Here is a 23,038-nt window from a genome sequence, read left to right on the forward strand (position 1 = left end):
CTACCAGCCTCATCCCCGCCTCCTTGACCTGTCCGTCTTCCCTGGACTGACCAATCCCCACCCTAAATCCCCACCTACACTCACCTTTACTGGCTCCATCCCCGCCTCTTTGATCTGTCTGTCTCCTCTCCACCTTTCTGCTCCTTTATCCATATTCCATCCGCCTCCCCCACTCTCTCTATTTATTTGAGAATCCCCTTCCCCTCCCCCATTTCTGAAGAAGGGTCCAGACCCGAAACGTCGGCTTTCCTGCTCCTCTGATGCTGCTTGGCCTGTTGTGTTCATCCAGCTCTACACCTTGTTATCTTTATTCAGATGGAGCTTTGTTTGAACAAGAAATTGATTAGTGTATGGGCTAGTGACCAGTTAGTGATAACAAAGGTCTTTTGCTTGCCAACGACTGTGTGATTGGGTTATCAAGTAATTAAGTAGCTTGAGGCCGGGACAAGATACAATGAAGTGATCAAATCTCACCAGCTCAGGAGCTGTCCTTTGTCCTCTGCGGTAAATTGAAATTTGAAGAAAACCAGTTTATCTTTCCTTTAGCAGTTACTGTAGCTGTAACTTGTAATTGATAAGTCAGTGACTTTTTATAAGGAAACCAGTCACCTGTGCCTCTTGAAAACCAGTGAAAGCAATTGGAAAAGGAAGACTGAGACAGCTTCTGGTCAGCCAACTGAACATACCTCGTGATGTTTTACCCCTGGTCCATTTTTATTTTTCCTGTCTATGTCTGTGTATCTGTGTGTGCATGTGTATATGTGTGTGTGTGAGCGAGAGAGAGAGAGAGTGAGAAAAGGTTAGTTTATATGAGGATTAGTTTTTATTCATAGCATTATATCCTGAAGGTTTATAGTTGCTTACCTATAGCTAGATCTTAATTACTTGTAATAAATAGTAATTCTTGTTAAGTACAGAAACCTGGTCCATGTCAACCTGGGTCTGAAAATCAGGTAAATCAGACAATTTTGTGTACTTATTTTAAATCTTTAACTTTTGCGATAATCCCAGGAATAGTTGGGCTTGACTTCCAGTGCACTACCCCAGCTGAGTTGTGACAACTGGAATTAGTGAAGACTGCCCTGCCTTTGTCTTCAATGGAGCTGTTTCCTTTGTTGATAAACCTGTTGCCTTTTGACCCTATCAAACTTGACCCTAATGTTCCCTAAAGTCTCAAGACATCCAGAACATCATAGTGGTTCTACTTGTTAGTGGCACTTTACGACATAAGCAGTTATTGACATCGCTCAGGTTTGCCCTGTCCAAGTAAACTACTTGAATGAACCCTACAACAGTTTCATGGGAATCTTTCAATCAATTATTGAAGATTCAGAAACAGGCTGCTTTTTATCATTCACTGCAGGGAAACAGATGGCCAACTTGGCATTTTTAATGGAAGTGCAGTTCTTATCACGTTTCATCATTTGGGCCCTTTCCTCAAGACCTTTTGTCAAGTCAACTGCCTGCAATTTCTGTGCCATTTCACCTTACCAGGATGTCAATAATTGCCCTGGGAACAAGGGACGGTATTTCCAAAACATCCAATGATAACTTATGTGCAGCTGGAGGGACCTGTCTCCTCTTAATCTATGGATAAAGCATATTTGATTTAATTTCATGGGCATTTATTGGAATCTTACCAAATTACTAGACATGATTTTGCACAGATACAATTGCAAAACTATATAGCATGATTTATGCAAATTTGTTTGTTGCAGTGCATCAATATTCATCTCCTCTTTCCCAAGTCCTACTCCCTGATGTATCCTAGCACCCAAGTCCCACTCTCTCATCTTTGGCCTCAAACTTTTCTTGAAGAGATGGATTGCATAAATTCATACAACTGCTTGCCATCTTCAGCTTTTTGACTCAGCACTAAAAACTTAATCATGCAATTACTTCTAAAATTTAAACTTTTACACTCTCATGTAATAGTCTCCATATTCAATGGTGCCTTGTTTTTTGCCTTCTCACAGGTGTCCTTCTAAGTCTATCCAAATCTGATTTGTTCAAGTACTTCTAAAATGTTTATCATAAAATTAACCATTGGTTCAAGTCCATTCAGTTTTGCCTTAGATTATAAAAGTTCTTTGCCTACTCACAGGCCTCTACAAATATTTCACACCTGACCTACATGACAGCTAACTCAGCACAAGTCCAATGTCTCAAGTATTATACTATCTTGTAAATCAGTTATATATTAATTTTTATTACTCATTTAGATTTGTTTTATCACTCTGATAATTTTCTTTATTTTCCCTCCTTCACAACGATACTGATTTTTAGATTTTTCTCATTCATATTGTTGTTAACTCTACTGAATTATTGCAAAGGGGAATATCTATGGATGGTACTTGTATGGGACGCAAATCGTCTTTAACAACAGAACGTAAGGTTATTACAATACGAAAATAACAAACAAAGCTTTAAATATGGAGAAGACAATTACAAAAATCTTAACAAACATCAAAGTTTTGAGGGTTCACAACACTTTCTGTTACAGAGACTCAATCTCAGAAATATTAGCTTGGTTTCTTCAACAGCCTGATTATCATTTCTGAAGCCTACATGGGAGTTGTGCAGATTTTAGAATACTCATTCATCTAAATAAGGCGTTTCTGAATCTATTTGTTAAAAGCACTTACGTCAATGAATAATACTTCATAATATAATTTCAGTATAATATTTTGCATTAAGTAAAATACTTGATTTTAATTTGGTTTCTTTTTGCAATGGCCCAGTATTCAGACATCCTACACTTTAAAACTAATTTAAATATAGCATCTCATTGAATTAGGAATAAAGAAATGTATGTGTCATTTTATTCATTCATGGGATGTAGACATTGCTAGCTGAACCAACTTTTGTTGCCCATCCCTAGTTGCTCTTGAGCAGGTGGTGATCTGCCTCTTGAACCAGTGCAGTTCATGTGCTGTAGACAGACTAACAATGCCATTAGCAAGGAACTTCCAGGGTTTTGATCTGGCAAAACTAAAGGAATGGCGATATATTTCCAAGTTAGGATAGTGAGCAGCTTGAAGGGAAACTTGCAGGTGGTGGTGTCCCCATGTATCTGGTTCCCTTGTCTTTCTATATGGAATTGGTCATGTGTTTAAAAAGTGCTGTCTAAAGAGTCTTTCGGAACTTTTGCAGTGATACTGTAGATGGTACACACTGCTGCTACTGAGCATCAGCATCAGTTGTGGAGCATGTGAATGTTTGTGAATGTGATGCGAATCAAATAGGTTAATTTGCCTTGGATTGTGTCAAGCTTCTTGAGTGTTGTTGGAGCTGCACTCATCCAGGCAAGTGGGGAGTATTCCAAAAAAACTTTTGACTTGTCTCTTCTAGATGGTGAACATACTGTAGGGTGTCAGGACGTGAGTTTGTGACTGCAGGATTCCTAGCCTCTGACCTGCTCTTGTATTTATATGGCTAGTCCAGTTCAGTTTCTGATCAATATTAACCCCCAGGATGTTGATAGTGTCAGATTCAAATGGTAATGATATTGAATGTCAAAGAGCAATGGTTAGATTCTGTCTCGTTGGAGATGGTCATTGTCTGGCACTTGTGTAGTGTGAATTATATTTTCCCAGTCAGTCCAAACCTAGATATTTTCTAGGTCTTGCTGCATTTGGATATGGTATGCTTCAGTATGTGAGAAGTCATGAATGATCCTGAACATTATGCAATCATCAGTGAACATATCCATTTCTGACCTTAAGAAGGAGAGAAGGTCATTGATGAAGCAGTTGAAGAGGTTCGGGACAGGGACACTACTCTGAGAAACTCCTGCAGGGATGTCCTGCAGCTGAAATGATAAACCCCAACAATCACAACCATCCTTCTATGTGCCAGTATAACTCCAACCAGCAGAGTATTCCCCATGATTCCTAATAACTTAAGATTTTCTAGGGGTCCTTCATGCCATACTTGATCATATGCGGCCTTGAAGTCAAGAGCAATCAATCTCACCTCAGCTCTTGAATTCAGCTCTTTTGTCCATGTTTGGACCATGACTATAATGAGATCAGGACCTGACTGGCTCTGGCAGAACCCAAACTGAGATAACAGGTCATTGTTAAGCAAGTGCTGCTTGATAGCACTGTTGATGACACCTTCCATCACTTTACGTATGATTGAAGTAGACTGACAGGGCAGCAATTGGCCACTTGGATTTCCTCTGATTTTTGTGGACAAGACTTAGCTGAGTCATTATTCACACTGCATTGGGGCTCATCAGAACTGTAAATGTGTACCCAGACTGGACTGCAGTTCAGAATGTACACCAGTTGAGTGGGAGTAGAAATGTGGTCTAGGCTCGGTTGGAGTGGAGGCATACAGCAAGTCTGTGCTCAAGTTGATTTCTGCATGGGGCATGGCTATGGTAGGATTCTGTACTGAGACAACCGCAGAAGGCTCTCTGTATGATAAAATTTGGAACCTAGTCTGGGACAGTCATGGCCACAACTCGGGATGCTTCTTTCAGTTTAAGGGAATTCCATGCTGTTTTTAAACTACTAGCGTGACCAGTCCAAGTCTCCACAGAGTTCAAAATTTTGCAGTGTCATGCATAGTGAGAAAGCAATGGAATCTATATCATTGCAAGATATTGCAGGCTGGGTGTTTAGGAGAGGGGCTGAGTAGATGATGAATAGCAGAGCCTGAGCCTCATGCAGAAATCATTTTCTTCTCTGGAAGGCTTGGAAACAGTGGTTGCAGAAGATGTAAATGAAGATACTCTGAAACTAAAAGTTCAAAGTTTGTTGATGTGTATTTTGTGCTATGTGTTATTTATCGATTTGTTAATTTAAAAAGAGTGAAATGTTTAAACCTGTGCATTGGAGGGTAAAGTGTGAAAGTTGCTTAATACTTCACTGCATCACTGCTCCTGTACACACCTGCTCTGGTGCATGCCTTGACTCCAGCCCTGTCCTGGTTCACATCTCCAGTCCAGCTGAACCCTGGTGCCCATTTCCAACTTCAGCCCAGTCCCAGTACACAACTCCACTCCAACGCAAGACCTGTAAACATCTCTAGCTCTTCTCTAGGTTTCAGCCTCCTTTTTCCTCGAATTAAATTTGAATTCCTAGGCCTCCCAAAAGATACTGACATTTCACAGTTGGATAAGTCAGGTTTAATGTCCAAAATAACTCCTCCAATCACACTTTCACACTGATTTTGATTGATCCTCTGACCAGATTCTGTCTGTAGAGTATCAACTCTCTCTCTCTTTCTCATACAGGCTGTTCTTCCAATCACAGCTCTGTAGTAGTCAGTACCTGCTTTGAACGAGTGGGGAATGGAAATTTAAAATAAAACCCTGTACAAAGTTTGGTCATAATTTAAAACAGTGGATTTCCAAGACTTCGAAGTTTGAAATGTGTGCTAAATGGTGGAAATTTATCATTCTTTTACAAGATTATGGTTAGATATGACCTGGAGTACTGTGTGGAGTTCTGGATACCATAATTTAGGAAGGATATATTGGCCTTGAAGGTAGTGCAGTACAGATTTACCAAAATCTAGGCTCCCAGACTTAAATAATTAGACAGATGACACAAACTAGATTTGTCTTCTTTGACACTTATAAGTTGAAGGAGTGATTTAATGCATGTAATCAAGAAATTAGATCAAACTGAGAGGATACGGACAGATAAACTTTTTCTGCTGGTGGCAGAGTCAAGGACTCAGGGACATTGTGTAGAAGTTAAAAGGCTTTTTAGAAGTAAAATTAGGAAAGATGTTGACACACAGAGGGTGACAGCAGTTTGTAATTCAGTTTTGAAAATAGCAATTGATGCTAAGTCAGCCATTAGCCATAAATCCAAGATTGTATTTAACCAGAGGTATTTAGAGATATAGGGCAAAAAAGTCATAGTTCAGTCACACTGAATGATGGAACAAGCTCAGGGGACAAAATGAACTACTCCTGTTTCTCATGTTCCTTTCTTTCTGCCTATTCTCTTTCCGTTTCCTCCGCATCTTATCCTCCTACTCCTCCTCTCTCCCCCTTTATGCGTTCACCCAACACCTCAGCCCTGTTCTGACCATGCAATTATATGTAAAAAAGTGTGCCAGGGCAATAGTTACAGGGGACTCAACCGTCAGGGGAATAGACAGACATTTCTGTGGCCACAAATGAGACTCCAGGATGGTATGTTGCCTCCCTGGTGCTAGGGTCAAGGATGTCTTGGAGCGGATACAGGACATTCTGAAGCAGGGAGGGTGAACAGTCAGTGGGCATGGTAAACATCGGTTAAAATGACATAGGTAAAACAAGGGATGAAGTCCTAAAGGCAGAATACAGGGAGCTAGGAAGCAAGTTAAGAAATCAGACCTCAAAGGTAGTGATCTCAGGATTACTACTGGTGCCACGTGCTAGTCAGAGGAGAAATGATAGGATATATCAGATGAATACGTGGCTGCAAAGATGATGTCAGGGGGAGGGTTTCAGATTCCTGGGGCATTGGGACCGGTTCTAGGGGAGGTGGGACTTGTACAAATTGGATGGGTTACATCTGGGCAGGACTGGGACTGATGTCTTAGGGGACAGTGTTTGCTAGAGCGGTTGAGGATGTTTAAACTAATATGCCAGGGGGACAGGAACCTATGTAAAGAGTCAAAGGAGAAGGCAGCAAGAACAAACACAAAAGCTAGAAAAGAGAATAAGGAAAGTGATAGGCTGAGAAACCAAGGACAAGATTCAAACAGGGCAAGTGAGAAAAATAAGGAGGAGACAAACACTGTTAAAAGGACAGCTTAAAGGCTTTGAGCCTTAATGCATGGAGCATCTGCAATAAAGTAGATGAACTAATTGCGCAGATAGATGTAAACAGGTATGATATAATTGGGATTACAGAGACATGGCTGCAGGGTGACCAGAGATGGTAACTGAATGTCCCAGGGCATTCCGTATTTAGGAAGGACAGGCAAAAAGGAAAAAGTGGCGGAGCAGCATTGCTGGTTAAAGAGGAAATTAACACAATAGTCAGAAAGGATATTAGCTCTGACAATGTGGAGTCTATATGGGTAGATTTGAGAAATACCAAGGGGCAAAAAACGTTAGTAGGTGTCACATATAGAACCCCAAACTGCAGTGGTGATGTCAAGAATGGCATTAAAAAGGAAATTAGAGATGTATGTGATAAGGGAATATCGGTAATCATGGGTGATTACCTGCACATAGATTGGGCAAATCAAATTAGCCACAATGCCGTAGAGGAGGAATACCTGGTGTGTATATGGGATGGTTTCCATGACCAATATGTGGAGGTACCAACTAAACAGCAAGCCATTTTAGAGTGGGTGCTGTGTAATGAGAAGGGAATCATTGCCAATCTAGCTGTGCGAGACCCCTTGGGGAAGAGCGACCAGAACATGATAGAATTTTTCATCAAGATGGAGAGTGAGGTTGTTGATTCAGAGACTAGGGTGCTGAACCTTAATAAAGGAAACTAAAGGATGTGAGGTGTGAGTTGGCCTTGATAGATTGGAGAGAGTTACTTAAAGGGATGACAGTGGATAAGCATTGGCAAACATTCAAGGAGCACATGGGGAAACTACAACAACTGTTTAATCCTGACTGTCACAAAATCAAAATGGGCAAGAGGGCCAATCCATGGCTTACAAAGGAAATAAGAGATAGTATCCGATCTAAGGAAGAAGCATACAGATTGGCCAAGAAGAATAATAAATCTGAGGATTGGAGCAGTTTAGAATTCAGCAAAGAAGGATCAAGGGATTGATTAAGAAGGGGAAAATAAAGTACGAAAGTGAGCTTGCAGGCTACATAAAGACTGATGCTAAGAGTTTCTACAGGAACATGAAGAAAAAGATTGGTAAAGACAAATCCCCTACAGACAGAAACGGGGGAATGTATAATAGGGTACAAAGAAATAGCTGAGGAACTGAATACATACTTTGGTTCTGTCTTCACAAAAAATAAGGACACAAATCAAATACCAGAAGTTTTGGAGGATACAAGATTTAGTGAGAGGGAAGAGCTGAGGGAGACCAATATCAGTAGAGAAATGGTGCTGGGAAAACTGTTGGGATTGAAGGCCAATAAATCCCCATGGCCTGATAATCTACATCCCAGAATACTTAAGGAAGTAGCTTTAGAGATAGTGGAATCATTGGTAATCATCTTCCAAGATTCTATAGACTCTGGAACAGTCTCTGCAGGTAACAGGGTGGCTAATGTTGCTTCAATATTCAAAAAGAAGCAGAGAGAAAACAGAGAATTATAGACCAGTGAGCCTAACATCAGTAGTGGGGAAAATTCTCTAAATTGATGTTGGATTATTTTATTACCTGTTTTATAAGACAGAAATTACATTAGTTTTCTTCTGGTCAATGGAAATCATCCCAGTGCTTTAAGCAATTAAAAATATAGGTTGAAGCTCTAAATGTGTGCCTGATAAGAAGCTGCTCTATTTTCAAGTTGCTAATTCCAAATAAAACAATATGTTCATCTAATTTAATATCAATGATGTAATTAGTAATGAGCCTAACCTCTTTTACGGCTTCTATATGGTGATATTTGTGGACAGCAGTAGACTTGCTTGGTCATTGGTCATACTCAACGAGGCAGAAATTCAATGTAATTCCAAATGTCCTTGGTACTCGAAGAAAACTGTGGGCATATATAGCAGGTGGTGAAATTCAAAAATATTTTATACAGATAAGTAAATTGAACCATTGCATTCAACTAGAAATGTACTGCAGTCCATGACTTATGTTAGGAGTGGTTGTTGCTTCGATTCCAGTCGAAATTCGAAACCAACACCAGAAGAATAGTGATCGACGCACGAAACCTGTCCGTACAAGAGGGCAAAGCGGTCGATGCCCCACACCAATTGTGAAGGAATCCTACAGGTAGTGATGACAAACCGACTCCTGAGCCCACCCTCCGGCCGTAGTCCAGCCACCCCACCCCCTCCGCGTGCAGCCTTTTCCTGTTAACGGCCGCACCAGGCCCGCGGCCCATCGCGCCGCACGCGCCTACACACTGCCAATCAGGAACTAGTGCAAGGGAAGGGAAGCCGGCATCGAGGGAAAAGAAGGTTAAATACCGGAAAAAGTTGGGATCAAACACTGCGGAAGATCAGGGTCAGCACTTAGGCGAGGGAAAGGTCAGACGGTGGGGAGCAGGATTACACTGTGGAGGGGGGGGGGGCGCGGTGGGTCGGACGCTTCTGGATCACGTTGAAGTGTAGAGCAGGGCCACACATCAAAGGCCAGAGGTGTGCAGCAGAGTCAAACTCTCGAGGCGGAAAGCACAGGGGGAAATAGCAACGTTTAATATTCAGGATTAAAGAATACAGTCAAGTATTGAGGGCAGCGTAGACGTGAGTTGAGAGAAGAGTGCAGCTTTGAATGGAAGCAAAACCCACTATTTAAGGGAGAAGCAAGGCGAATGCTGCCGGGGGTTGGAGCTAAGTTACAATATTAAAGGCTTTTAGCTTAAAGAAAGTCAAACCTGCCAACTACAAAGATTATCCGCTAACAACTAAGGGAGCAGACTACATGACTGAAGTAAAAGTGGAACCTCATAATGAGGAGAAAACTGAACATGACATTCAGGAGAGATCAAATGCCAACATTGTGTCCAACGTTAAAACAGAAGTAAAGTCTAGAATCAAGAAAGGAACAGAAGCTGCTGTGAAAACGTGGAGGCAAAACAAGATAGCAAGCTCAAAACAGAAGTCAATTTTAAGGATGGAAATAGAAGATTACTCTATGGTACATGAACCATTTTTGTCGGTTTACCACAATTTAGTTATTTTAGAGAGGACAGGGTGATTGGGATCTCTGGTCAGAGCAGACAACTTGGACCAAAGAGTTCATTTCCATGCTGTATGACTCGATGGTGGGGGAGCATTGTTGGTAAGGTGTGAATAAATTTGTTAACAAAAATGATCTTGAATTGGAAGATGTAGAATCCATGTGGGTGAAGGTAAGAAATAAAAGGGAAGAAGACACTGGTACCAGTAATCTGTAGGCCCCCTAACAGTAGCTATACAGTGGGACGAGTCAAAGAGCCATGCAGTATGTGAACTAATAAAAGACAACCAAAAAAGAGTGAGAAAATAAACTTTGAGGGTAATCATGTAAGTAATATCAAGACGGACAGCCAGAGTATCTTTAGGTATGTAAAAAGGATGAGAGAAACCAAAGTGAAAATAGGCCAGTTAGAGAATGAAGCTGGGTAAATGATAATGGGGAAGTAGGAAATGACAGAGGAGTTGAATAAGTACTTTGCATCAGTCTTCACCGTAGAAGACATGAAGACTAGATATTCAAGGAGCAGATAGAGAAGAGAAAATAAATACAACAGCTATCACTAGAGAAAAAGTGCTAGGGAAACCTAATAGGGCTGAAGATCGATAGGTCCCCTGAATCTGATGGGATGCAACCAAGGTTGTATAACGAAGTAGCTACAGAGATAGTGATCTGTCAGGAATCTTTAGATTCTGGAAAAATCTCAGGATTAGAAAACTACCAATGTAACATCATTATTTTAAAAGGGAAGAAGACAAAAAGAAAGACTGCAGACCGGTTAGCTTAATGAATGTTACTGGGAAAATCTAACAGCAGAACATTTAGAAACACATAATATATTAGCAGAGTCAGCTTGGCTTCATGAAGGGGAAATCATGCCGGTCAAATTTACTAGAATTCTTTGAGGAGATAACAAGCAGGGTAGATAAGGGACAGTGAATGTAATATATCTGGATTTTTAAAAGACATTTGATATGGTACATTAAGCTTCTTACATTAAGATTAATAACAGTCCAAGGTGAATGGCAGAAAGCCAAATTTCAATTTATTAAAACTGCCAAGCTGTAGCCTGATTTGACCATTAGAGAGCCAGTCAGGATACAAACCTTCAGTGTCCTCAACAAGAGAGAGCCCAAGTGGCAAGTTGGACCTGCACAAAGCAGTTGTCACCTCAATCAGCTATACTGTCACAGTGGCATGCGCACAATGGCGTGGAGAAACCGTTCCTTCACTGCAAACGGCCAATCTGGAAGATGTGAACTCACTGTCTGTATAGATCACAGCACATTAGCAATGGAAATAGAACAATGACAGTTACAACAATAATGAGTGACATGGAAACAGCATTCCTTAAAAAAGGAAGTTCACCCAGATGAACAATGAATGATAACGTATACACACATACCACATCTGCAGACCAGGGAGAATAACAAATTGTTAATGCAGTTAGCCATAGTTGTATGCATAGTGGATAACTTGGGTAGATCACAGTATAAATGATAATGCATGCAAATTTTTGAAATGTTTTGCATGAAAAGGAGAATGTTTGGCTTAGAGATGCAATGCTTCACTTATGTGCCTTTAGGCTTGCTGTGGTCATGTGAGTTCCATTGTGAGGCACTCACTGCCCGTATCCATCTTATAACCAATTTAGTAAAGAGACAGTACAAACTACATTGTGGTCCTGTGAACTCAAATCTGTTGATAAGGGTTTTGTCTGAACTGGACTGGGACAAAGGTGCAGGCAAAATATAACTACACCTTAGAAATAAAATTTTAAACTGAGAACATTGTCAGAGTAAACTGCAACAAATGTTGGTGACCTAACAATAAAAGATTCAGGCAAAAAGATTAATGGACAAACTAAAACAAGGAATAATGTTGGGCAATGACAATTTGAATTTTACATTCAATAGAGAGAGGAGTGAGTAAGGGTCTGAGACTTTGGATGGTTCTGGCATATTTAATAATTAACTAGGAAATGGTAGAGGAATGAAAATTTATTCAACTCCTTAACTAAGAATTAAAATAATTCTCAACTCACTGCTGAATCCCCGACTACCCAGACTACGTCTATACATTCACCCCAATGTGACCCTCATTTATCAGCGCCCCCTCACCTTCACACTCCCACAGACATATGACATCATCCCTTTCTTTTCTCCTCCCCCTCTGCCACCAGCAATCCCTCATTGTTCCTGAGACTGACTTAGCCCATAAATCTCTTCAGGCCCAACAGCATCTGCCAGCACCACCATGCATCAGATTGGATCTGACCACCCTCTCCACCTGCCAGATTACCAACCTACTATCTACCACCACCAGTCTGCCACTCTATGTCCTTATACACCTCATCCATTTTACCCACCTACCCAACCTATTCTCCAGAAATGATTAAATAACTTAACAGTATTAAAATAAATAAAGAAAACAGATTACAGTTAGAATTATTAAATAACAATTACATAAAATCTTTAAATTGAATATAAAAGTTATTACACTTACAATTAATAAAAATAGCACAACATTTTTAAAAGGAATTTCATTGCACTTACCTTCCTATGTTAATCTCTGTACTTCATGTTGTTGCCCTTAAGGGGCACTTCTAGGTCCTTTGACATCCTGGGGGCTGAGGCCTTGCCTTCTTTATGCTTTGTCAAGGCCTAGGCAAAATGCTGTAATGGAGGTATCAGGGAGAAGCCAGGTTTGAAAGTCTGAAGAAGGGTTACTGGACTCAAAAAGTTAACTCTGCTTTCACTCCACATTTGCTGAGTTCTCCAGCGATTTCCAGTTTCTCCAGATTGTCAACATCTGCAGTTCTTTGTTTTATTTTACAACACTGGATGTGGTCATTGTTACAAAGCAAAGCAGGTAGGAGTCAGAAAGCATCTCAATAATACTGATAACAACACACTAATACTCAAGACTAGGAACAAGAATGATATAAGTAGGACAAAGACTAAGATAATTGATCAGAATACAGCAACTTATGAGGAAGTGAGGGTGGAACTAAAAAAAATAAGCAGAGTAAAATCAGGAAAAACGAGGATCTGGATTATGCTCTGAGGGTGAGCTTTCCACACCAAGTCTAAGTACAAGAATGAGCTCAAAGTGGCAATAGGACATGACTCTTACTTGTGCATTAATTGTTAATTTTAGGGTTTTAATTGGACCACAAGTGGGCAGTCCATCTAGAACCTACTCTGCTATTCATAAAATCATAAAATTTGTGTGGGCAGTCCATTAGCAAACACATCACTAATTGCATAACACCATAATTTATGATCCGCCTGCTTGTTTTTCCCAGCCACCGATGATCTGTAAAATTCAGTCCACTGAGTTGGAAATCTTTACAGAGGTAAACAACAGCTTTCAAGAGAAATACATTTCTCTAAAACCAGAACATAGAAAGCCAACTATGGGGAACCAGAGATGAATAAAGAGCTACAGGGAAATTAATTCTAAATAAAAGATATACACAACATACTTAGATTCTAATGGAGAAGGGAACAAAACGGAATGCAAAGAGCTTAGGAAAGAAGTTTTCAAAAACACATTAAAAGCAATGAAAATTTACAACACAGGTTATCAAGAAGTAAAAAAGAACCTTCTATGTGCACATAAACAACAAAGGGAAAGTTGAAGTTAGATTAGGGCTCTAAAATGCACAAGATAAACTAATAGGTAATAACAGAAGCATTAAATATCTACATTGTTTCAGTTTTTAACTGGAGAAGATTCCAAAATTGTTAATTCACTAAAGCTGGGAAATGATATTAATACACTTGTGATACAAAGGAAGAAATGATTGACAAGTAGATGCATTACTGAGTTGGAATAATATTTAGGCTTACACTGTTAAGGTAGCTAGGGAGGTGATAGAAGTGGAGGCTTGTTCTGAGGTGGACCTCTCTGTTCTCAACCTCCCATAGCGTTCTAGTGAAGTTCAGTGTATATTCAAGGAATAGCACATTCCCTTTCAGTTAAGTACTTTACAGGCAGCTGAACTCAACATCAAGTTCAACAGTTTCACATTGTACCCTGAGCTCAGTTTTGTTTCCTGTTACTTTGTAGGTTCAGCATTTACTTTGATATTTCTTTATTTTTGATTTTGGGTTATTTTTTATTTTTATTTAGGTTACTAACTTTTTTTCTGGATATGTTTTGTTTCTGTGCTTCTGCCTCACCATTCCCTTTGGCTTTGATCCATCAACTTTTTTTTCTGTTCTAATTTTTCCTGTCTTTCATGTTATCACAGACCTTCCCTTTTATTATTTCTTATTTCCCCTCCCTCCACTTTGCTTGCTTGAAACCCAGTACAATTCTATTTCCCAATTCTGATGGAAGATCATTGGCTTGAGGTATTAATTCTATTTTTCTGTCGACAGATGCTATTTCACATGTTAAGTATTTCCAGCATTTTTATTTTGACTTGAGCTTTCCAGCATTTGAAGTATTTTGATTTTGTATCTGACTTCTTTTTTACAACAAGTATGTGAGCATAATGCCATTGAAACTATTTCTTTATTTACAGGATGATGAACTAATTTACATATTAACCAACTCTGAAAGTGAAATTCTGGTACCTGATAATGAAGACTTACTGGTAATACGATTCTATATACAATCTGTTTGAACAAATTAGATGGTATAGTAATTACTACTTTAATTGCATACTGTTGAATAGAGGTGCAGCACACATTTGCACCGACTCCTTGGATTAAATACTTTAAGTTATGTTAAAATGTGGGTTAGGTGAAGAATATATGTCCTGTCCATATTCTTAATCAAACAACTCCAAATTAGGTTGTCATGGATTACTTGGAGGATGCAGCAGTTGGATGAATAGGTGCAGTCAAAAGGAAGCAGCTGGATACAATATAAAGCTTTATTTAATTAAATCATCCACAACATGGACTAGAATCTACATCTTCAAACCTTTCTGTCTGCATCTCACATATTGTGTTATTATTCTTCAGCTTTTATAGTCATAGAGTCATACAGCATGGAAACAGACCCTTCGGTCCAACCAGTCCATGCTGAACATAATCCCAAACTAAACTAATCCCACCTGCCTGTTCCTAGCCCATATCCCTCCAAACCTTTTCTATTCATGTACTTATCCACATGTCTTTTAAACATTGTAATTGTACCCACGTCCACCACTTCATCAGGAAGTTAATTCCACACACAAAGCATCTTCTGTGTAAAAGATTTGCTCCTCATATCTTTTTTAAATGCTGCAGATAATACCAAGTTGGGTGGGGGTGGGGTGGTGAACTGTGACAAAGATGTAGAGATCCTTCAGCATGATCTTGACAGGTTGGGTGAGTGGGCAAATCAATGGCAAATGCAGTACAATTTGGATAAATGTGAGGTTATTCGCTTCGGAAGCAAAAACAAGAAGGAAGATTACTACCTGAGTGGCTGTAAATTGGGAGTGGGGACTGTGCAACGGGACTTGGGCATCCTTGTGCACCAGTCGCTGAAAGTTAGCGTGCAGGTGCAGTAGGCAGTAAAGAAGGCAAATGGTATGTTGGCCTTCATTGTGAGAGGTTGTGAGTACAGGAATGGAGATGCATTGTACAGGGCCTTGGTGAGACCACACCTGGAATATTTTGTGCAGTTTTGATCTCCTTTTCTGAGGAAGGTTGCTCTTGCTCTCGAGGGAGTGCAACAAAGGTTTACCAGGCTGATTCCAGGGATAGCAAGTCTGATGTATGAGGAGAGATTGTCTAGGTTGGGATTATTTTCGCTGGTGTTCAGACAAATGAGGGGGGGACAAAAAGAGACTTATAAAATTCTGACAGGACTGGACAGAGTAGATGCAGGGCAGATGTTCCCAATGGTGGATGTGTCCAGATCCAGGGGTAACAGTATGAGTATTTGGGGTAGACAATTTAGGATGGAGATGAGGAGACATTTTTTCACCGAAAGAGTGGTGAGCCTGTAAAATTCATTACTACAGGAAGTAGTTGATGCCAAAACATTGAATGTATTCAAGAGGTGACTAGATATAGCACTTGGGGCGAATGGGATCAAAGGTTATGGGAAGAAAGCAGGATTAGGCTATTGAGTTTAGAAGATCAGCCATGATCGTGAAAAATGGCAGAGCAGGCTCAAAGGGCCAAAAGGCCTCCTCCTGCTCCTATCTTCTATGTTTCTATGTTAATCTTTCTTCTCTCACCTTCAAAATGTGCCCCCTGGTCTTGAAATCCCCCATCCTAGTAAAAAGACGACTACGATTAACACTATCTATGTCCCTTATTATTTTATAAACTTCTTTCAGGTTGCTTCTCAACTCCTACGCTCCAGTGAAAAATGTCCCAGCCTATCCAGCCTTTCTTTATAACTCAAACCTTCCATACCTGGCAACATTCTGGTAAATCTCTTTTGAATCTCTCCAGCTTAATAATATCCTTTCTATAACTCGTCAACCAGAACTGGACATAGCATTCTAGAACAGGCTTCACCAATGTCCTGTACAACCTAAACGTGACTTCCCAACTCCTATACTCAAAGGACTGAGCAATGAAGACAAGTGTGCCAAACACCTTTTTAACCACCCTGTTGATATGTGATGCAAACCTCAAAGAATTATATACCTGCACTCCTAGGTCTCGCCGTTCTACAACACTATCCAAGGCCCTACCATTAAGTTAATTTCCTCAATCTCACTGCCAAGTGCCCAGTGGCTTCTTTTGTGCATGGCCAGCAGTCAGTCAGTAGTGCTACAGATGGGAATTCCCCAGAGCTTTTGGATAAGAGGGAGTAGATTTAAAACAGAGATGAGCAGAAATTGCTTTTCTCAAAGGGTCGTGAATTTATGGAATTCACTATCCCAGTGTGCAGTGAATTGTGGGAAATTGAGTAAATTTGAAGAGGAGTAGACAAATTTTTAATTACTAATGAGTTGAAGGGTGGTAGTGAGTAGGCAGAAAAGTGAAGTTGAGACTGAGATGAGATCAGCCACGTTTGTATTGAATGGCGGAACAGGCTCGAGTAGGCCTACTCCTGCCTAATCCTTCTACTTCTTATGTTCCTATGTGTTGCAGTAGCTGCTTGTATATCTGTGGGTACACTGTCCATTTTCTGAACCATAATATTTGTATGTTTCAGGCTAAAGTTGACTTTGTCTTTGTGACAAACAAATCAGATACTGGCATTGATAGACATGAAATGGAGAGGATATGTTACCTGAAAAAGTTGAAAGAGATAGGCTTCAATATAATGGTGAGTAGAATAAAGTCAAAGTTGAATTGAAACTAAAATGAAAGGGTTGAACACCAATAAAATGAAAATAAGGTATAACCTTTTTAACATCCACAACAGTTTACTAAGTGGTAATTCACTTGACGTGCTCTGAATGGTATTGGTAACTCAGACAGTGACCATCTTGAACAAGAAAACCCACTGATCTTCAATAGTATCACCATTCCCATATTATCCTGCATCAATATTTTGGTTGTCATCACTGACCGGAAGTTTAACTGGCTTAGAAAAATAAACTTCACGGCCACAAGAGTATTTCAAGGGCTATTTTGCAATGAGTGGCAGACCATTTGATACCCAGAATATATTTGAATACTCAACCTAATCTGAATGAGTGTAGCCAGTAGCAATAACAGTCAAAAGCAGTCAAAACCATCCAGGATAAAGCAATCCATTTCACTTATGCTGCCACTGGGCTAAAAGTTAATCTCCTCCACCTCAGATTTACTGTAGTTACAGTATATGTAATCTACAGAATGCAATGAGACAACATTTTAAAATTGCTTTGACATCATCCTTCAAAACTGCAACATTTAGCAAGAGGTGAAGACTAAGAATAGGAAACATCGTTTCTTCTAAGTGCTCTTCCAAGTCACAAAACAGTGAGACCTGGATGTATGTTCCTATTCTTTCATCAGCATGAGGGCAAAAACATATAATTTTCTACCTAAGATCACCATTACCTTGAGAAGAACTTTAAAGAGGGTCCCTCACAACCTTTCAGGGCAGCTGTGCATAGACAGCAAATTGACTCGCAAACATTGCCCAAAAATCAAAGAATAAAGTGAAAAAAGCATGATGTGGGGCAGGTTTTTTCTATTCTATTTTCTGGAATTTCTTATTAGGGAAAAGTCAAGTACTTCAAAAATCATGGTAGGTTTAAGTAGAGCCAACATGGTTTATGAAAGGGAAATCATGTCTGACAAATTTATTAGAATTTCTGAGAATGTAACTACAGGGTGTATAAGTGGAATCCAGTGGGTGTAGTACACTTGGATTTCCAGAAGGCATTCAACAAAGTACCATATAAAAAGTTAGTGCAAATGTTAAGGGGGGGTTACCTGGCTGGGGGAGGCCTGGAACTTCTTCCCTAACAGCATTGTGAAGGCATCTGGACTGCAGCAATTCAAGAAGGTAGGTGATCACCACCTTCTCAAGGGAAACTAGGATAATAATAAATGCTTGCCCAGCTGGTGATGCTCACATCCCATGAATGAATAAAAATAACTCAGAATAGGGAGTAAGTCCCTGGCTTTTAGACTGACTAATTAGTGGAACTAACATAATCAATGTTCATCTTGTTTTGCCTTGTTAGAATTTTGCGAGTTTCAGTGAGGTCACCAAAAAACAAAGAACTGTGGATGCTGGAAATCAGAAACAAAATCAGGAATTGCTGGAAAAACTCAACAGGTCTAGCAGTATCTGTGGAGAGAAAGTAGAGTTAGTGTTTCAGGTTCAGTCACCCTTCTTAAGAAAAATGAGCTCAATGAGATCACCTGTCATTCTTTGAAACTGCAGGAAATACCTATGCAGACCCAATGTCCTCAGTCTACCCTCTTAAAATAATCCCAGCAACCTGGGGATTAACCTGGTGAACCTCCTTTGCACTGCCTCTATAGCAGGTATATCTCATACAGTCATACAGCACAGAAACAGTCCCTTCGGTCCAATCCCTCCACGCCGACCAGTTATCCTGCACTGATCTTGCTCCATTTGCCTGTGTTTGACCGTATCCTTGTAAGTCCTTTCTATTCATGTAACCATCCAGATACCTTTTAAATGTTGTTATTGTACCTGCCTTTACTACTTCCTCTGGGAGTTCATTTCACACGCCACCCTCTGAAAAAGTTGCCCCTCAGATCCCTTTTAAATCTTTCCCCTCTCACCTTAAACCTATGCCATCTTGTTTCAGACTCCCCTACCCAGGGAAAAATACCTTGGCTATTCACCTTATCTATGTCCCTCATGATTTTATAGACCTCTATAAGGTCACCTCTCAGCCTCCGATCCTCCAAGGAAAATGCGTTTGATCTATAGAGAGAGGCTGAATAGACTGGGGTTATTTTCCATGGAGTTTCAGAGGCTGAGGGGTGACCTTATAGAGATTTATAAAATCATGAGGGACGTGGATAGGGTAAGTAGACAAGATCTTTTCTGCAAGGTGAGGGAGTCCAAAACTAGAGGGCATAGGTTTAAAGTGAGAAGGGAAAGATTTAAAAGGGGCCTAAGGGACAACTTTTTCACGCAGATAGTGATACAAGTTTGGAATGAGCTGCCAGAGGAAGTGTCGGAGGCTCATACACTTACAACATTTTAAAGGCATCTGGACAGCTATATGAATAGGAAGGGTTTTGAAGGATATGGGCCAAATGCTGGCAATGGGACTAAATTTATTTAGGATTTCTGGTTGGCATGGATGAGTTGGACCAAAGGGTCTGTTTCCGTGCTGTATATATCTCTATGAAAGAAACCCCTGCCTATTCAGCCTCTCCCTATATCTCAAACCATCCAGTCCAGTAACATCCTTGTGAATCTTTTTTGCACCCTTTCAAGTTTAACAGCATCCTTCCTATTGCAGGAAGACCAGATTTGAATGCAGTATTCTAAAAGTGGCCTCATCAGTGTCCTGTATAGCCACAATGTGATATTCTGACTCCTATACTCAATGCACTGACCAATGAAGGCAAGTGTGCCAAATGCCTTCTTCACCACCAAGTTTACCTGCGTCTCCACTTTTGAGGAACAATGCACCTGCACCCCTAGGCCTCTTTGTTTGGCAAAACTACTCCGGGCCCTACCATTAACTGTGTAAGTCCTGCCCTGGTTTGACTTAACAACATTTAATACCTCACATTTGTCTAAACTCCATTTGCCACTCCTCGGCCCATTGGCCCATCTGATCAAGATCCTGTTGTACTCTTTAGATAACCTTCTTCACAATCCACTACACCACCTATTTTGGTGTCATCTGCAAACTTACTAATCCTGCCTCCTGTATTCACATGCAAATCATTTATATAAATGACAAAAAGTAGCAGACCCAGCACCGATCCTTGTGACACACTGCAGGTCACAGGCTTCCAGTTGGACAAACAATCCTCTACCACCATCCTCTGTCTCTTCAACCCAATTTTGTATCTAATTGACTAGTTGTCACTGGATTGTCTACCACTCTGCCTTCATCAATCTTCTTTGTTACTTTAAAAAATGCATTTTTTTGTCACCTCTTCAAAAAACTCAGAGATAAGGGTTCCAAAAATGTACATAATCGTCCAGATGACATCTTACTGAGTATTTATGCAACTGCAGTAAAATATCATTACTGCTATGCTCAAATACCCTTATAATGCTCAAATACCCTTATAATGCTCAAATACCCTTATAATGAAAGCCACCATACTGTTTGCCTTGCTAAATGACTGCTGCATCTACATGCTGAATCTTAGTGATACACGATCAAGGACAGCAGGTCCCTTTGTTCATCCCTACTTCCTAACCTCTCACAATTTAAGAAATATTCTGCGTTTTTATTTTTTCTAACAAAGTGAAGAACTTCACAGTTATTTATATTATAATCCACATGCCATGTTCTAACCCATCACTTGAATCCTCACTGCATCCACCTTACAACATACATTTCCATTGGAAACATTGCAATGGTCCCTGGGGCACGGGGGGGCAGGGATGTGGTGGTGGTGGTGTGGGATTGTGAACGGCTGTGGATCTAGCACTGATCCTTGCAGTGCCTCTCTGGTAATAGTCTGCCACCCTGAGAAGGATCCATTTATTTATACTGTCATGATTCCTGTAGGAATGGTTTGCTGCAAATCCAGCCCTCTTATTCTGAATCATTAGAAACACGATATGTGACCAGTTTAATCCCTAAGATTGTGATCCCTATCTAAGAAAAAAAGGTTCACATCAGGTTTCATCAGTGAACAAGGAAAGAACTTGTTCATAATCACAATCTTATCCTTCAACATATGGCAAAAACAGATTATTAATTACAAATGCAAACTTAAACAATAACCCCTTTAAATCTAAACATGTTTATTCATGCATATGATGACAGACAGATAGATGGATAAAACAGTCTATTTAGGAATGAAGTGTGTAGAAAATATAGGCAAAAAGGCACCAAATTTGTGGATCAAAGTACCTGGCGAAAAGGGATATAGGAATATGGAAATTAGGAGTGGAAGTAGACAATTCAGGTCTTTGAGCTCGCTCAGCCTTTTAAAATGATCACGGCTGATCTTATCCTGGTCTCAACTCCACTTTCCTGCCTGTTCCCCATAGCCCTTTATCCAGCTTTTCATGAAAAACATATCCATTTCTTTCTTCAATTTGTTAATTGATTCTGCCTCCACTGCAGTCCGGGCAGTGAGTTTCACAGATTCATAACCCTCTGAGAAAATTAGTTTCTCCTCATCTCAGTTTTGAACCTACCTCCTCTCACTCGATATCTATAACCACTTGTTCGAGACTGTCCTGTAACGGGAAACATCTGTTAAATGTCCACCTTATCAATCCCATTTAGCATTTTATGTACCTCAATCAGATCCCCTGTCATTCTTCTGAACTCAAGCAAGTATAAGCCCAAACTATTCAACCGTTCCTCATACAAAAGCCCTTTCATTTCTGGAATCAATCTGGTGAAACTCCTCTGAATTTCCTCTGTTGCCACCACATCTTTTCAATTTCTCTTTCTCTCAGGAATATACTTTAACTGAGAGGTATTTAGTATCTCCCTAAGCATTTCCCACTGTTCTTCAACTGTCCTGCTCGTTAATATTTTTGCTCAGCCCACTCAGGCCAACACCTTCCTCAGGCCTGTAAAGTTACCTTTGCCCAACACTAAAACTCTATGACTCTGTCTTCAGTTTTTCAATCCAAATTTGAAACCATAGCATGTTTGGTCACTCCTTCCAACAGGCTCCTTAACTATACAACCATTTACCAATCCTTCCTTGTTATGTAATACAAAATCTAAAGTAGCCGGGTCTTTCGTTGGCTCCATGACATGTTGCTCTAAGAAACAATTCCTCATATATTCTATCAATCCTTCTTTGAGGCTACCCTTGCCAAATTTATTAAACAAGTCAATATGCATGTTTAAATCACCCATAATTACTGTTGTGCCCTTCTCACAAGCCCTCTTATTTCCTGGCTCATACTATGCCCTACTCCTGGACTCCTGTTCGGGTGCCTGTAAATTACTCCTATCAAGGGGTTTCTTCCCTTGTTTTTATATTTCCACCCAGATTGTTTCAAAATTTTGGTACTTAGTGCCAATATCATTTCTTAATACAGACTTGATGTCATTTTTAACCAGTAAAGCAACTCCACATCCTGCTCCTTCTTGTCTATCCTTTCGGAATACTTTGTACCCTTGGACATTTAACACCCAGTCCTAACCTTCCTGTAACCACATTCCAGTAATCCTCACTAGGTCGTCTCTATTTGTCTGTATTTGCGCTGTCAGCTTTATTCTGAAATGACATGGCTTTCCCATGAATGTTTATTTGGTTTTTTTTGCAATGATATCATTTTTTGATCATGTTGTTGATTGTGATGATCCTCAATTCAGAAGCTGGTTAATTGGGCTTAGGTTTTGACTTGAATTAGAAGTTTGTTTTTGAAAAGTCTTTTAGTGTTGATTCTTTTACAAGAGCAAGAGTAAAAGATTCGGCTTGCTTAAAGGCTTTTTGGAGGTCATGGAGGTCCCTCAGGTCTGTGATAAACTGTACTTAAACCAAACCATTATCTGTGGCTGGGTGATTACTATTTTTTTCAAAGACACCTGGTGCCAATACAAATATCAAACTTCTTCAAAACGGTACATGTCTCTGTGTAATCAATACGTATCCCCACACTTCCACTTTCCTTTAAATTATATATAAAAACAGGTTTATTCTCTGAAACAAAGCAGTCCAAACCTCATTTTTTTCCAGTTTGTTTTACAAATAAAATGTCTGTA

The 23,038-nt window shown here is 40.0% G+C and overlaps 1 protein-coding gene across 1 annotated transcript in view; it reads left to right on the forward strand.

Moving 5' to 3' along the window:
• Positions 1–9,531: 9,531 nt before the first annotated feature.
• LOC125485268 (anoctamin-9-like) overlaps positions 9,532–23,038 on the forward strand; it is a 191,555-nt gene continuing 178,048 nt past the window's right edge. Inside the window, exons 1-5 of the mRNA XM_048607302.1 lie at positions 9,532–9,747; positions 13,094–13,144; positions 14,321–14,392; positions 16,906–17,019; positions 21,775–21,794. Of these exons, the coding sequence (XP_048463259.1) occupies positions 9,532–9,747; positions 13,094–13,144; positions 14,321–14,392; positions 16,906–17,019; positions 21,775–21,794 (473 nt within the window). The remainder of the gene's footprint in view (positions 9,748–13,093; positions 13,145–14,320; positions 14,393–16,905; positions 17,020–21,774; positions 21,795–23,038) is intronic.

Source organism: Rhincodon typus, chromosome 17, assembly GCF_021869965.1.
Source record: "Rhincodon typus isolate 14 chromosome 17, sRhiTyp1.1, whole genome shotgun sequence".
Lineage (NCBI taxonomy): Eukaryota > Metazoa > Chordata > Chondrichthyes > Orectolobiformes > Rhincodontidae > Rhincodon > Rhincodon typus.